The sequence below is a fragment of the Adiantum capillus-veneris genome, chromosome 1 (genome assembly GCF_014529385.1).
Source record: "Adiantum capillus-veneris isolate H3 chromosome 1, ASM1452938v2, whole genome shotgun sequence".
Classification (NCBI taxonomy): domain Eukaryota; kingdom Viridiplantae; phylum Streptophyta; class Polypodiopsida; order Polypodiales; family Pteridaceae; genus Adiantum; species Adiantum capillus-veneris.
Window position 1 is genome coordinate 190,413,902 of NC_140931.1, and position 16,338 is coordinate 190,430,239.

The 16,338-nt window shown below is 44.9% G+C and overlaps 1 protein-coding gene across 5 annotated transcripts in view; it reads left to right on the top strand.

Moving 5' to 3' along the window:
* Positions 1-16,338, top strand: part of LOC147466211 (1,4-alpha-glucan-branching enzyme 2-2, chloroplastic/amyloplastic-like) — a 169,406-nt gene that overhangs the window by 74,232 nt on the left and 78,836 nt on the right. For all 5 annotated transcript variants that reach the window (XM_086524614.1, XM_086524610.1, XM_086524617.1 and 2 more), the window contains 9 exons: positions 8,594-8,710; positions 8,787-8,870; positions 9,692-9,813; positions 10,107-10,226; positions 10,663-10,792; positions 12,023-12,133; positions 15,231-15,359; positions 15,532-15,638; positions 15,718-15,862. In XM_086524614.1, coding sequence (XP_086380740.1) covers positions 8,594-8,710; positions 8,787-8,870; positions 9,692-9,813; positions 10,107-10,226; positions 10,663-10,792; positions 12,023-12,133; positions 15,231-15,359; positions 15,532-15,638; positions 15,718-15,862 — 1,065 coding nt within the window. The remainder of the gene's footprint in view (positions 1-8,593; positions 8,711-8,786; positions 8,871-9,691; positions 9,814-10,106; positions 10,227-10,662; positions 10,793-12,022; positions 12,134-15,230; positions 15,360-15,531; positions 15,639-15,717; positions 15,863-16,338) is intronic.

Here is a 16,338-nt window from a genome sequence, read left to right on the forward strand (position 1 = left end):
AAGCATACATTTTCGTCAATTTGATCGCATAGGCAGTTCTAACATAGCTCATGGATTTGTCAAAGTTCAAAAATGCAGGTGCAACTTTGCATTTTATCCCGTGCTCGCAAAGCGGCACGACAACGTGGCTCTTGGTTACAAGTTGATGAAGGGAAAACTTGTCTTTGCATCGAAACTTGAACAAGCACCTAATGAACAACATTCTACTTCCAAAGATACTCGGGAAACTCCAACTCCACTTGCAATGACCTTACACTTTCTCAGAGACAAAAACAAAGCCTTTAATAAGCAGGCAAATGTTTTGAATGTGCTTAGACTTGCCAAGCTCAGAGCAACCTCCGGCTAAAAAGGCAAAGAAAACAGTAGGAGTTGTACTAGATGTCTGGGCTCTCACCATGCCAAATACTTCCAAGGAATTATGCTGAGCTTTATTTTCTTTTATCCAGGAGCCTCCAAAACTTTTACTATACCAGGTTTTCTCAAAAGCATGGATATTGATTACAATCAAATTGGTTTGAGCATGAAAGTAGAATTGGCTAGTGGTGGCTCTAGTACAGTTATTCCACTTATTGGTAGCTCTTCTTGTGTATCATGTCAAAGTCGACTTCCATATTATGAAGTTGGGCAATTGTCATGTATTACTTTGAGTGCCTTGGCATAATTAAAATGATGCAACCATCACCATTTGATAGTGAACTATTACTCTACAACAAGATGGATAGACAATGGTTCTCCATGTCACATTAAGATAGATGAACCTTGAATGATTTTTCTTTTTATATTTCTTGTATTTAGACACTTTTTGAAGAACACTATTTGAGAACACCATATGGGTACTATTTGGACTTCTTTTATTGGTTTGAGCGTGTTTGATCATGTTGGGTATTGTTTGAACCTGTTTGGTACTGGTTTAGATAGTGCCTTCAATGCTGTTTGACAACCCTCTTTGACAAGGATAAGATGGTTGGATAGGATAGAACTTCCATGTTGGAGTTTATGCCATAGCCAGCCCTCCTTCAAACTTCCTTCATTTATTAGTGGACTGGCATTTGAGAGAATGATGTATTGTCTTGTGTTGATGGTCATTGACATGCATGCATGAAGACAATGTCACTGAAAATTTATGTAGGTATAATCGCGAGCGATTTACCTGTCCCCAAGGGGAGTAATTACTAATGTCTCAAATGGATGAGGTAGCATGACCAAAGAAGCCCGAAGAGTTAGGGGACCAATGGTCGACAATGAGAGCACCTAGAAAGCAGGACCAAAATCTGGCCGTTGGCACTTGGACAAGGCTGCACACTTTGCCAAAATCTTATTCTGATTATGTAGCAATTTTTTGGCAAATCTTTTGAGTTTAGAAAATTGCTAAAAACAAGTAGCTTTTAAACTTCAAAAGCTAGTATAGTTTTGAGTTGTCAAAGCACGCACTTAAAAAAAGGCATTGGGGGAGCCACTCTTAGATCATGTAGTTGCAGATTTGCTCCTCTTGGTAGGTCAATTGTGTGAAGATCAATATAAAGAAATACCCAAAGGGGCACCAAGTTTGGGGCCAATACTTTTGGGAGTTCTCAAGTGTGATTCTCTTTTTAAGTTCAGTTGTGTTTCAGTGCTAAACTCTGTTCGAGCTGTTCTCTTATTGGTTTATGGTCATCTAATGCAGTGAGCAGCTCTATGTAGAGCCAGTCTTGATGCATTGTAGTCATGCGAGGTCATGTGAGAGTGATAGGTTGCTTTGATGCTCTGTTGAGTTGCTTGTGACAGTTGATGCCGGCTATTGCCAAGCTTTTTTGCTGTTTATGCGCACTTGATGCCAACCTATGGTATGCCCTGTTGTAGTTGATATCTACTCTTCCTCCGAAGATTTGTGAATGGTCAGAATGGGCTAGTGAAGATCGATGTGCTGGCTCTGTGCTATGATCACTGAGTCAAGTATTGCGTCTGCAAGCATTGGAATTTGAAAAGGAGGTGCCTCACTGAGCAAGACATTATGTCTTATTGTGCAATTGCAGAATTTTTTTTCCGGAGAAAAAGATCCTGCTATTAGTTAATAAAACTGCCCATAGGGCTACAGCTGCCTCTACTAGAGAGGGCTACATCAACCATAAGAGGAGACTCGCCCAATGAAAACAGCACATGTACAAGCAGGGCTAAATCAAGAGATGGGAGGAGGGAAAAGCCACACAGGTGGATGGTAGTGCCATCTGAGCTCACCCCGGACCATGGTGAAGAAAGTCCCAGGGCGCCAGAGTCGAAGGAACTCCTCTCTACGGTTCTGCATGCGGTCGGAGCTGCCGCGAAGTCTCTCGACTTGTCCCCTGAGAGTATGAATCAACTTCAGCCAAAAGTCTCGAACAGTAAACAAAGATGTGGAAGCAGCGGGCCCGCCAGATGAACTAGAGTGACAGGCCACAGACGAGCTCCCAATACACCTCTCTCTCACTGCACCACTCCTGTGAAGTAAGCTATGTAGCAGGCTAGAGTGTAGGTCGACCACCCTGTATCACTATCATCCTGCTGGTGTCAATTGAAGTGCAGGGCCTGTGAGAGTGGACCAAGCAGCTGCCCCTCAAGTGTACTGTCATGCTGTGGAAAGAGCTGGCATCAGCCAAAGGACCCGAAGCCAAACCTCGTGTGCCATAGGGTAGTCCCACAAACAGTGACGGTGACTCTCCAAAGGATGGTCACAAGCTGCGTATGCTGCCGAAAGGCCACTATGTACTAGCAAACTCCCCACTGCTGTAGCTCTATGTGCAACTAGCCACTGGAACAAAGTGACTCGCCGCGGCTGTTTGGCATCCAACAACCTCGCCCAAAAGGCTGACAAGAACTCAGCTATGAGACACTCCTCCTGCCAATGAGGTGCTGCAGCAGGACGAGCCTCTCTCCGTGCTGCCAGTATGTGATGTCCCAGTCAAACAGTGTACTGAAAGAAAGAGATCCCTGGATGGTCAGTTGAGGAGACAGGGTCCCTCCAAAACCACTCTCCAAGATCCCACTGCACTCGTGGCAGTGAACAGCTCTCCCAAGCCCAAAGCCTCCAATGGCCTGTTTCAAGAGCGGCTGGGTTAGGATCGATGACACAAGTCCTCCCGCAGATGCCCACTACTCGGATCCTCTAAAAACAACACTATGCAACCTGTGGAGCCTCTACTGAGACTCTTGTGTATTTGACCCTCGCCCTGTATCTGGAGGGTACAGTCTCTGAGCAAGCTCGAATTGCGATGAGGACCTCCAGTCGCGGAAGGCCCCCATCCATCTGAGAGCTGTTGTCTCTAGAGGTGTGAGCCACTCAGTGGATACTGCTTCTGTGATGTCCTCACAAATGCTCTGCACCCCTCTCATGCCCTGCAACTGGATGCTCTGTAACTCCTCTAGCAAATCTAAGAACTGAAGTCAGTCACCCAGAGTGCGTGCTGGATCCTCTATTATGGGACCCCAAGAAACATGAGGCCTACCAACCAAGTGGCCTCTTTGAGTGCTGACCATGGGGTTCCAAACAAGGGGCTGTCTCAAGCGCTCCTCCGTGCAGATGGGCTAGTGTTGCTCCAGGCCCCTCCGTAGATGCTCCCAAGAGCAAAGCAGGCTCGTGGCAAAACGATCCTCCATTCTCCTGCTCAGACCAACTTTGCATATCTCTGTAATGATCCATCTCATGGAAGGTCTCCAAGGGCCTCCTGCTTGAGGCACTCGAGCTTGAAGCCACTAAAGCAAAAACTCCTTCCATGGCTCCTGCCCTGAAGCAGTCCTTTGACAACAAACTTCCCAAGAAGGGCTCTGTTTTGCTGTGCTGGGTCTATGATCCCCAAACCCCCTTGAGAACAAGGTAAGAGTGATGACCTGCCATGCTACTTTGGCCCAGGCTATCTGAGTGTCATGCCCTGACCAAAGAAAGTTCCTGATCAGCCCCTCTACCTGCTGATGCAGGAGCTTGAAAAGATCCAACAAGATGTAATGTACCACATAGTAGCCAACAACACCTGGTTGGCCACTACAACTCTGCCTGCCAAAGAGAGTCGTGCCAAACTTCAATGTAGCAACTTCCTCCTATAGCAATCTGCTGCTTAGGAGACAATTCCAGGCCAACCCGATTGCCTAAGTAGCAAACAACAATCCTTGGGGGAATCCATCTAAAACCCTCACCTGGCAGCCAATCAGGCGTAGGAGCTCTGCCAACCTAGAAAGCCACCGTCTTCCTCCCGTTGATCAGTGCGCCTGCTCCACAATAAAACGTCTCTAGAGCCTGCGCACACCTGTGGAGGTTGGCCTCCTAGCCCTCCAAGTACAAGGCTGAGTCGTCTGCAAACTCAGCATCCAACAGCTCCTTGCTCGAATAGGGAGCGCTAAGCCACGAAAACCAACCTGCTATGAAACCAAGAATCTGCTCATCGCCTCAACATAGAACTAAAAGAGGAAGGGGGCTAGAGGGTAGCCCTGTCTGACCGAGTGTATGAGCATGAAATGGTCTCCTCTACCTGCTGCCGAAAGCACCTGACTGTGTGCACGTCTGTAGAGAGTTGACACACCTTTGATCCAAGCATCTGAGAAGCCCATCCTATGTAGAGTACCCTCCAAGAAGTTCCAGTCAACTCTGTTGTAGGCCTTCTCAAAATCGAGAAGAAGCATCACCAGATCCTCACCTCAGAGGCGCTCGAGGATAGACGCCTCCCAAAAAGTGAAGATGTTGTCAAGGATACTGCACTCCTTGACAAAACCTCTCTGGGTCCCATGTATAATGCTCTCTAGAAGCGGCTGAATCTCAAACTTAGAGCCTTGGCTAGAATTTGGTAGGCTGAGTTGAGGATGGCGATGGGCTACCACTGTCGAATCTCATCCAAGGAGCCACCCTCCTTGGGAATGAGGTAAATCAAGCCCTCACTCGTGCTGTCAGGTATCTCTCCTGTGTGCAAGATGTACTGAAAAGCACTGCAAAGGTGTGAGCCCAGCAAGTCCCAGTACTTCAAGAAAAAATTGGGAGTCAAATCATCCTCATTGGGACAACTACCTCGGGGAAGTGCTCTGAGGGCCGCATGAAGCTCCTCTAGCTGGAGAGGCAGCTCAAGCCTCTAACAGATCTCCTCAGTCACAAGACAAGGCATCTGTGCCCAAACCTGCTCTCTGCATGCATCATGACGCTCTGACTGAGGCTTTGCTGACAGCAAGTCACGGTAACACTCAGTAGCATTTGCTCGCATATCCTCTGCCTTTGAAGCAACTGACCTGTCAAGTCTCCTCAATCAGCTGACATTGGTGTGCGCATGACGGGGTCCCACTACCTCAAAGGACGACTCAGTCACTCTGTCACCCACTTGGATCCACTGAGATGCCTGTCGATGAAAGCAAACTCATGACGCCTCTCCTCTATGCTGGCAAGCTCCTGGCGATCTTGCTGCAACTGCTCCCCCAACAAAGGACTGTTTGGGTGCTGCTCTTGCATCTTTTGCAAGGAAGCAATGCCCCGTAGGAGCGCTGCTCCTCCTCCCTTGCTACAGCTAGGCGGGCCGTAGACTCCTAGAGAAAGAAACGGCTAAGCTAAGCAAGTCTAGAGGCCACTCTGTCAACAAGAGAGTCCTACATGTCCAAGCCCTTTGTCCAAAGAGTCACCACTGGCTCTCTCAGCTCTGAGTCCAACAAGATCCTCTCAGGGATGCATAGCATCGTACTTCCCCTCCTATGTCTATCTGTCATTGTGAGGATCACTGGTGCATGGTCCAAAAAAGATGTCCCAGCCAAGATGCAAACTGACCCACCCAAGTCACAGATGTTGTCACTAGCGTAGAAGTGATCTATCCGAGATAGATTTACTCCTCCCATTTTGCGGTCTGAGCGAGAGAAGGCAAGCTGTGTGGGGGCCTCACTAAGCCAGAGTGCTGCCGAACATTTGAAACCCTCAAAGTCATACATAGCCTCTCCCAGGCTGCCAACTCAGCTCCGTGCATAGTAGCATGGCTATCTCCAATCGTGTCAGAGGGGTCCTCCAGCATGTTGAAGCCACCCCCATTCCCCAATGCACCATTGCTCAGCATGTGGCAGTGACTCTACAATGTGAGATCAAAACTCTGCATGTGCACTTGCCGCATTGGGCGCATAGATGTTCAGGAAGCCCAAGAGGCAGGCCTGAACTTGCATAGTAATCCACTGAGCCCTGCCAGACACAATAATACCTTTGCCCACAATGGCTTGTTGCCAAAAGTCCACAATAGTCTACATACCCCTCCCTAAATACCACCAGGTCCAAATGCAGCTGACCAAAATGTCTCAAATCGCCCAGCAAAAGCTGACCACAGCGTCTAATGCGGGTCTCACAAAGGTGATGCTCCTGCAACATAACAAGATCAATTTCTCTGCCCACAAGGCATCGCTGAAGCTCATGATGCAATCGACCCCGCTGACACTGAAACTGGGGCCCACCTAATCCCTGCACGTTCCATGAGACAATACTTACAGGGAACGAGAGAGAACTTATGCTGTAGCCGAAGCTAACCGCGCTATCTTCAACGTTGGCTTGGATGGGGAGTAATCCGCATCCGAGCGTCCTCGAGATAGGCGTGATTGCAAAGACTGTCTAGCCCAGGCCTAAGAAGAGCGTGCCGTGCGCAGGGCAACCTCCTTTGTCCAAGAGTCCTTAGGTATGTATACATAGCATGGTGGGCTCTGCTTGTCAGCAAAGAAGTGTACCACAATGTGTACATCCTGCCGAGTTTGGAGGTGTCACTAAGAAATTGGCCAACGGCCACAAAGTCTATACCAGGTTTGTAACCTCCAGGTCTCCCATGTGGTGCGAGAACTCGAGGGCCTGTGCCTGCAGCCACTCTATCACTGAGTCCAAAGTCGAGTCAGATTGGTCCCTCCCACATAAGGGAAAAGAGAAGCCAACTATTGATTCCAGGGGCTCTATCCCTCTACCTGCAAGGAACAATACATGAACTCTTAAACAAGCTGCCTCATAGTCTGGTGATGGGTTGTGGAGAAACCGTGTGAAGTCGTAGGCAAAGAAATCCCACCTGCGACGAATGTCGAAACTCGTTAGTCCACGAGGAATCGCTACAAAGGGAGATGTCTGCACTAGAAGGGGGGTACGCAAGAAGGGCCGTCCCTCTCCCGCCAAGCAACTCTTAGCAAAAGCGTTGCCAAGAGATCTCCTAGCAATTGTGGAAGGCCCTACCCCATGGGTCAGTTGCGGCGTAGGAACGGGAGGAGATGTGGAAGCAGGGGGGCTAGTGAGGGGCTGCAGAAGGAGAGGGACGAGGCGGAGAGGGGGGTGGAGCGGGGGGGGCAAGGAGGGGTTGTCGAATGTGAGGTGGACGTGGTGGGTGAAGCTGGAACCTCGTCTTGCTAAGGAGGGTCGAAACCTGTGGGAACCTACTGCTCTTGGCCTGGAGCCTGGCGACCACCCGGAGGGCCAGGCTGACGTGGTGGCCCTCGTCGACATCGACCACGAACGTGCTGCCAGCCCTCCTCTAGGCCCGGAGGGTGAGTCTGCCCGAGTATTTTGTGACTCTGTCTGTTGCTGGTGGCCAGCCCTTGGGGCTGAGCCTGAGGTGAAGGTCGAGGCTGCCTCTGTGGACAGGCCTTCGCAAGATGACCCATCTGACGACAAATGAAACATTGATTCGGGATGCCCGAATACTCCACGCTCTGGCGGAGCCAACCACCACTCAGTCGAGGTAGTAGAATGACCTTCGAGAGTGTGGGTGTCCCGAATCAGAACATGTACTGTGGGAATGCCAGCTGCCTTGGCAACTACAGAGGTTGCCGTGCGAGGTGTCTCCAAAACAGTCCCAATCTCTGAGCCTATCTTGGATAGGAGCGGAAGGTACTTCCTCCTCAGGCTAGGAAAGCAAGCTGAGATGGAAGGTCTACCTCCTCGACAAGAACGTCGATAGCTGGGTCGAAACCATGGCGCCACTGATGAAAATGAGCTTGAATTGCTCGGATGGCCAGGGGGTTCATCGCAATGACCTTGGACACCATCTCGGGAGTCTCAAACTTTGGTAATAGCCATGCCCAAGAAGCTGAACGTCGAGGATCTTGCCCACCCCTGCTAAAAGACGGGCTTGGAGGAGATCAGACACCTCTTCTTTGCTAGGGCGGGTGTCGATGATCTTACAGATGATGGAGGTCGCCTGGAGGCGCCCCAGCTCTGTTGTGAGGCTCGCTTGCTCTGTTGGCGAGAGAGCAAGTCGGATGGTGGGTTCTGCACGGTCGGGCGAGGGGGCTTCTTGAGAGTCCCTCTGGGGTGGAGCATGAGCCTCCATTTGTGTCTGCTGCTGTGGTGGAAAGGGGCCGAGTGAAGACAACCCACTGAGAAGCTCTGACGGGTAATGTCAAAGAACGTCACTGTCGAGGCGAAGTAGAGTGAGGCCTTGGGTGGGGGGGGGGGGGGGAATTGGCAGGGGACAGGCAGGGCAGCGGGAGGGGGATGATGGCGAACGAAGCACAGCAGGCAGCGAGCAAGTTCAAAAATGACTCTCTTTGTGCAACTCCAGAATTAGTATATTTGAAAGGAGATTTATTGTGCTGTGTTGATTTCACTTTGTTGTTTTTTTTAATAAATTTTCTTTTATTGACTTTTTCTTTCAAAAATATGCAGATTCATATGGACACACCTTCTGGGTATAAGGATTGCATACCTGCTTGGATAAAGTTTGCAGTCCAAGCGCCTGGAGAAATACCTTACAATGGAATCTATTATGATCCTCCTCCAGAGGTTGTATCTTTAATGTGGGAGCTTTTGGTTTGAAAAACAATAGAAAAATGAGAGGCTAACAGAATCTACATTACAGGAAAAGTACGAATTTAAGCATCCTCGACCAAAAAAACCTTCTTCATTGCGAATATATGAGGCGCATGTGGGAATGAGCAGTCCGGTTAGTTCTCAACATTTCTATTGAGATGATAAACCTTCAGGTTTGCTTGCTATCTGCATATTGTTGTATTGTGAGAAATTGATACTGTTATTGCTATGAGCTTCTGAAGTATAGTTGCATGCATTGCTGAGATGTTTGTACGAAAGCAGACTGCTTGGGATTGCAGATCAGCAGAAAACTGTGCATCTTGTATGTGTTTGAGCACCTTTGGAAGTTATAGGAAGGGTCTCAGGCTCACTCTTTCTTGAAACAAAACAAGAGAGGGGGATATATTCATATCTATCAAAGGAGTCATTTATAAAGTCTGTCAGGTGGACATTTGAAAATAAAGCAATTTTCAATCAGATGTGGTGGCTTGTGGGTGGCTATGTGAGGGGGAATATGAGCCATGAATATGAGGAGTGAAGAAGAAATTGCAAGCTTGGGATGAAGCTCTATCACTAGAGGGTCCAATGCAGTTCTATATGCCAAAATGAGTACCATATGCTTAGCCTGGTACATCTGGGATCCTGTCAGGTTTCCTAAAGAGGGCGTATTCCTGTCTTCTGTGGGTCATTTTGCAAGAGCATACTACCTTGCAAGAACTTACTGATGCTGGGATGTTGTATGGAGTGGTCACTGCTCTTTATGCTTTACTCCTCTGCTTTGTTTGCACGTGTTCCTTAACCTTGTCTTGCAAATGGGGAGGACTCGGCTGCTCTTCAAAGAACTTTTGTTTCTGTTCTTAAAGTCCCATTTACTGTTTTAGCACATAGATTTGCTTTGATGGCTTGCAAGAGTTGATACATGTCACTGATGTATCACGTCTACACTGTTGGCAGGAGCCAAAGATCAATAGCTACACAAGTTTTAGAGATGATGTATTACCACGAATTAAGAAACTTGGTTACAACGCCGTTCAGCTCATGGCTATACAGGAGCATGCATACTATGCAAGTTTTGGGTAATTTCCTTGTGCAACTGGCATCACATATTTCAGTGGTCTGTTTCTTGCTGGTTAATAATTCCTCATCTCGTGCTGAATATTCAAAAGGCTCGGGCTCAGCTAATAGCAATGAGTTGTTCAACAAGTTTATTTTTTTGAATTCATGTGTTAAGAGCCTCGCCCATGCCAATGTATGCAGTGCCACGAACAGGAGCCTGAGATTTGCTTGTTTATGTTATTTTGTCACTTCATGCATTGAATGATGCAAGTGCAAAAAGTTTGAGCTGAAATGAGCTTTTCCAATGCTTCAGGTATCATGTCACGAATTTTTTTGCTGTGAGTAGTCGATGTGGAACTCCAGACGATTTGAAAAGTCTTATTGACAAGGCACATGAGCTTGGACTCGTTGTTCTAATGGACATTGTGCATAGGTGAGATAGTAAAACTTCATTGTATCCTTGCGGAACTGGATATTGAAAAAACCCACTCAAAGTGATGATTCTGTTTAGTTTCAATAGGTGAAAGTCACAAAGGGAATGCTTATAGGGAACTCCTCTAAATTTATGCTGCATCTTTTTTAAGTTCAGTATGTTGAGATTGATCTGCTTTTTTCTCTTAACAACATGAGGTCTAAAGATGGAGTGGTCCCATACTATACATATACACAATTATAGAAGAAATGCCTGGTTGTCTGGTTTCCATCTAATGGTTTCATCTCATAAATGAAAGAAATTGTTCTACTTTAAGACAGACTTAATAGTAAGTGCTTGTGCTCGTGGGAGAACTAATGTTTGGATGTTTGCTTTTCACATGACATCCCATCTCACAATTTTCTTCTTTTTCCTGCAACCTTTCATGGATTTACAGTCATGCATCCAACAATGTTCTAGATGGGTTAAACATGTTCGATGGGACAGACTCCCATTACTTTCACTCTGGTGCTCGAGGATATCATTGGATGTGGGACTCGAGGCTCTTCAATTATGGGGAGTGGGAGGTAATTTACCTTTTGCCTCATTTGATCTGCAAAAGTGTCCAAATGTACGAAGAGAATTATTGTTGAAGTGTATTTATTGGTTGAGTCACAAAGGATGCTAAATTGAAACCTCCTTGTGTAGTGGAGTCTGTATGATTTTATCCTGATTTGTGGAGCTTCTGTCAGTGTTTCGTGTACTTCTCTACAATGTAAATGGTGGTAGACTGATTCGGGCAGAATCTGTTGAGGTGATCTTTTTTGTGATGCAAGGATGGTGCATGTGGATGGCAGTAGACACAGTAGGACTTTACAATTATTGAGCTGTGCTGTTAAATGTAGATCAACAGATTTTGGATTGGAACCCTTACTGGAAGGATTTAGTCCATTATAAATTTTTGGTAAGATGCTAGTGCTACTTTCTAGCACACTACAGCTGGGCAAAGGGTTTCCTAAAGGTGGAAAACTATCAAAGCTTTTCACAAGCTTAACTAGCATGTGCCTAGACAATTTCAAAAGAGGTTCTTGGAGAGATTGTGGTCTTACAGCTCCCAAATTGTCACCTCACTCATGGGGAAAGTACCTTTTTTGGCCTTTCAGTTGGGAGTTGGCTGGCAGAGGTGGGGATGTGATGGTAGTGTACACATTGTCAAGGCAATCTGGAAGACTTAGTGCTATTACTGCCTTGCGGACTGGCAGCTGCTCTAGCAAAGGGGTTGTCAACAAGGATTCATGAAAACTCCAATTTGGTGGTTATTTTCTTTTAAAGGAGCAAGAGGCAGTAGAGGATAAATGGCAAGAGGCACATACATTTGGGATATTGCTCGTGGTTTTAGGTGCACAGGGTTTGTACTTTGGCTGCAATATGAAAGAACAGGAAGCCGTTTCCGTAGCAAACTTACAGCATATTGGTCTGTTTATCAAGACGGTACATATCAGTTTTAAAATGGAGTCCAGCATGAGAGAAGAGGACCAGATACTTGAATGGTCCTGCCTACGATCAGTTAAATGAAGTATGGTGTGCCAAGGGTCCTATCCAAAGACTGATCCGTTTTTTGAGTGATTGTATACTTGTGTTTCTGATTCCTCTTTTATACAAGCTAGAAAGCATTGCAATGGCTTTTCATATATGTTTATGACAATTTATCATGACTACCTCAATTGGGATGCCTTATAACTGGAGCATTCTTTTTTTTTCCATGCTTTGCTTATTGAAAGTTATAAAAGTTATACTTATTGTGCCTTTACTCTCAGGTTTTACGCTTTCTGTTGTCAAATGCAAGATGGTGGATCGAAGAATACAAGTTCGATGGATTCAGATATGATGGTGTAACGTCAATGATGTACACTCATCATGGATTACAGGCCTGTATAACTGCTACATATAGAAATTTCTTATTTAAAGTCTTGAGTCATGGTCATGCATATAGGTGCTGATAAAAGTATGATATAGAAGACTTAGCTTAGTACAGATAATACGGTTTCAAAGTGCATAAACTAAATGGTCTTTAGAGTTCCAAATTTGGTTTGGAATGAACGGGAATGACTTATCTTTGCATATCTTTGCATGAGACAATTGTGGGCAGACAGTGGACAGCTGAGGGTCTATTAGCAACTATTATTCCATTACAAGGTTGCAACAGGGCGACCCTCGATTATGGGGGTAAAACAGGGCTGCCTTCTAACTTTGACCATATTCAGATTATTTTAGTAGAGCGGGACCCAGCTATTGGGCTCTTGGGTTTTCTGTCTACGGTACTACGCTCATACTAAGCTCACCACAGGGTGACTGGGACGTTAGTTTTTGCACTCAGGAACAGGACAGCATTTTATCTGTGGGCTGAGGGAATGGTGTTTGGTTGTCCTCTAGTGGTAGAGGAGATCAGCACTCCTGTTCATAAACAGACTGGGTCATGTAGAATCTGGCCCCATTTTTTGGCATGTACTTGATGCACTTTACATGTAAATACACAGCTTCCATGAATAGGAAATTGAAAATTTGAAGTATGTCTTTCTAAATTTTTACTTTTTCCAAGTTCACAAGAAGCCTTTTATTTATTCTCCCTTTACTTAGATACACTTGGTTTCAGATATCAAAGCTTCTTGTTGTTGACTTTTCCCTAATGCCTGGCTTAACCTATTAGCTGAGTCTTGGTAATTAATCCAAAGAGGGGTAGAACAAGTCCAACAGGGCTCTGTTGTGGATTAACTAGGTTGCTTTGTACACTGTTGTGTAGTATGCTGTAATTGGAAACATTTAAAGCATCGGTGTTCCTTGCATAAAGCTCCTCTTTTCGAAAAGTCAGAATGTTCTTGTGAAATGGTTGTCGCTGATTTTCCCATTGTTGAAATTTGTGCTTGGCCAAAAAATTGTGTCATTGTACCCTTCGGACTCCACGATAATCCTTCCCTTAAGTGTGCACCTGCAATGGAAGTAAAATTCTTGTAAGATTGTTTGGACACACTTGGCAGGAGAAAGACTAAACTTGAAGCTGGTTCGAATTACTCTGGACTCGTGGTGAAATATTGCAATGCAAGAACCACAAAACTTTGAACGTACCGAGCTTAAAGTAACCTCAAAGAAAGGTCTCTTCATTTGTTTAGACGAACAAGAATCTCCAAGAAGTAGTGGCCTCTAAGGTAGGCACCCCAAGTGGTATCCCTTTATCTTTCATTTCAAGGTTTGTTACATTAGCCTTTCTCACACAATCAGTGCTGGAATTAGGGTTGCAGGAGCTTGGAGATCAAGAAGAAGCTCAAGGCACACAAGAAAGAATTACTTGGTGTGGGAGTATAGGATATGTCAGCCCTAGAATGATGGGCGCATATATAAAGCATGGGGAACAAACCTCTTGAGTGAGGGAAAAAAGTCCTTTGCGGTCCTAAGTGTGTTCACACGCATCACTACCATTCACATAATTAATGCACTTCTTAAGCTCTTTAGTAACTTGTTCAAGTGGAATGCGTTCTTGCTTACTTTGAGGTAGAGCGATGACTTGAGTAGTAGTCTTTCTAGTTGAGGCTGCACGACGAACAAGCTTGGTACAACTGTCTTTCATGTGAGAACGAAAATATCTACCATAATTGTACTTGTGGTTGCTTTTTTCTCTTGGAGGATTGCGCTCTTCTTCAGGAGATGGGGATTCTTGCTTACCAGTATGGTTATCGTTGAGCTTGAGGAAGAATCCTAGTTGGCCTTCACCCAACAATGATTGTACGTCTTTGCTTGGAGTTGAGCAAGTCAAATTGCTTTGGCCATTGTCTTTCGGATGTTTGTGTGCTCATCAAATTAAATAGAGTGTCCAAACATACAAAAATACACCCAGTCAGTCCTCATTAGGTTTGTCTAATTGGGCACTGAGCTGAATTACTTTGTTAGAGTAAGGCAATTAGGTGTATCACTTTTTAAATTAATCCTTGAACTTATTTATATATTGTAGAGGAGAAAACATGAAATCCTCTTGAAATTCATCCACTTACTGGTGAGAGGAGTATATTGATTCTGGCGCAAGCTGCCTCATACTCTTGATACTAGAGAATGACAGCTTTAGATGCCTAGATCCAAGAAAAACATTATTATGATGTCATTTTGAACCCTCTGGGGGGCCAGCTATGGTGTGAGATAGCAGCAGGAGCAAGCACTCGAAGCCAGTAATCTTCTCTTGAACTGTTTCAATGGGAGATGGGTGTACTTGGATACACCCATTTTTGTGGTTTCTTTTCGTGTCTTACCATATATCCACATGTGACGTTCCGTTTGTAGGCTTTGGGAAGTGGTTTTGGATGTTTGGCATTGTGTCAAGCTCTTTAGAGAATGTCTCCATTTTCTGTGTATGGGTTTGATTTGGGCTTTGTGGTCCATTTGGAGTTTTAGGAATGATTGTATGTTCCTTCAAGCTCCAAGTTTCTTGCTTCTTCCAGTATCTCTCAGACATTCTACTTTGCATGGATAAGATATGCCTTCAGGACATTGTAGTTGTTCTTTGACTGCTTTAATACTTGCCATTTCTGCCCTTTCAGCATGTATGTCTGCGTGTGAAATGAAATGTTATATTAATGTCTACAAAAGGCTAAAATAACCTAAAGGTTACATCCATCTGTGACTCTAGTACAGTAAGAGGGAGGATATGCTGGTAACTATTTCTATACAGGCTGCTGGATGAGGACCATACCCCTGTAATATGCACTTTTAATGGTGGATCCGGGATGATTCAACTAAATGGAAGATGCTAGGTGATGGGTAGGGACATGGTATAGGCCAATTGAAGCATATTATGTAGGGTAGAAAAGCAATGAGAAAAGATGATTTATGGAAGGGTTTATGAAGTTTTGCAGTCACTGCAACTTTGTGTAATGCATTGATTACAAAGCACTGAACATTTTCATATGGAAGTTGAGCTTTTATGTAACATATTCTCTTTGACCAACTTCAAGGAGTTTGATTCGTTTAATTTCCTCTCAGATTGCATTCACTGGCAACTACAAGGAATACTTTGGAATGGCTACAGATGTGGATGCTGTAAATTATCTGATGGTAGCAAACGACATGATTCATTCCTTGTACCCTACCACCATCACTGTGGGAGAAGATGTATGCTTCTTTTCATGCTAATCTTTTACCAAGATGAGTGACATCCAAGTATCTCAATCTTGTATATTATGACTGCATCTTCTCTTTTTCTGTTTTTTTCTCTTATTGCTTCTTTATTGCATAGGCTTGATTGCATAATTGTAGAAAGTTATTCAGAAACTTCATTTTGTAGGTAAGTGGTATGCCGACTTTCAGCGTTCCCGTTGCAGATGGAGGAGTGGGATTTGATTACAGGCTCCATATGGCTGTGGCTGATAAATGGATTGAGTTGTTATCCAAGTAGGTTGTATATTGGGTTTGCGAGTACTTTCTTTCTCATTTGATGATTTAGGGAACTATAAACTGCTGATGTATGCAGAAAGAAGGATGAAGATTGGCAGATGGGCGATATAGTTTACACACTAACAAATAGGAGGTGGAAAGAAAAATGCGTGGTCTATGCTGAAAGTCATGATCAAGCTCTTGTTGGAGATAAGACATTAGCTTTTTGGTTGATGGACAAGGTACTAAAAATACATGTCCAATAGACATTTTTGTTTCAGGCAAGTGTGTTCACCTTCTTGTTCTAATCAAGCATTTTCACAGATTGTTCATGTTTTCTATATGGACACAGCATTTGAGAAAAACATGGATGTTGTTCAAGAAAGTTCTAATGAACATTCATATTTTTGTTAAAGATTAAGAGACTTTTGCTATAGTTGCCACCATTTGATAATTACTCGTTATGGGGTTGATGAAGCATAAGATTGGCAATTGATCTTTTCTTATCTGACCGAGGCTGTAGTTACTGAAAGCTTTATGTTAGATGTACTAGCTTGAGGTGTAGTTAAATGTGTATCAGACACTGGCGAAAAGCTGGTTTGGATTGGTAGCTCCTATCGGTCTGGACGTCCATCACGGGGTTGTAAAGTCTTTTGTTTTTCTCGTGTTCTTGTGCTTTGGTGATGTTACCGAATACAGTGAGGTGTGTTTCTTGCCC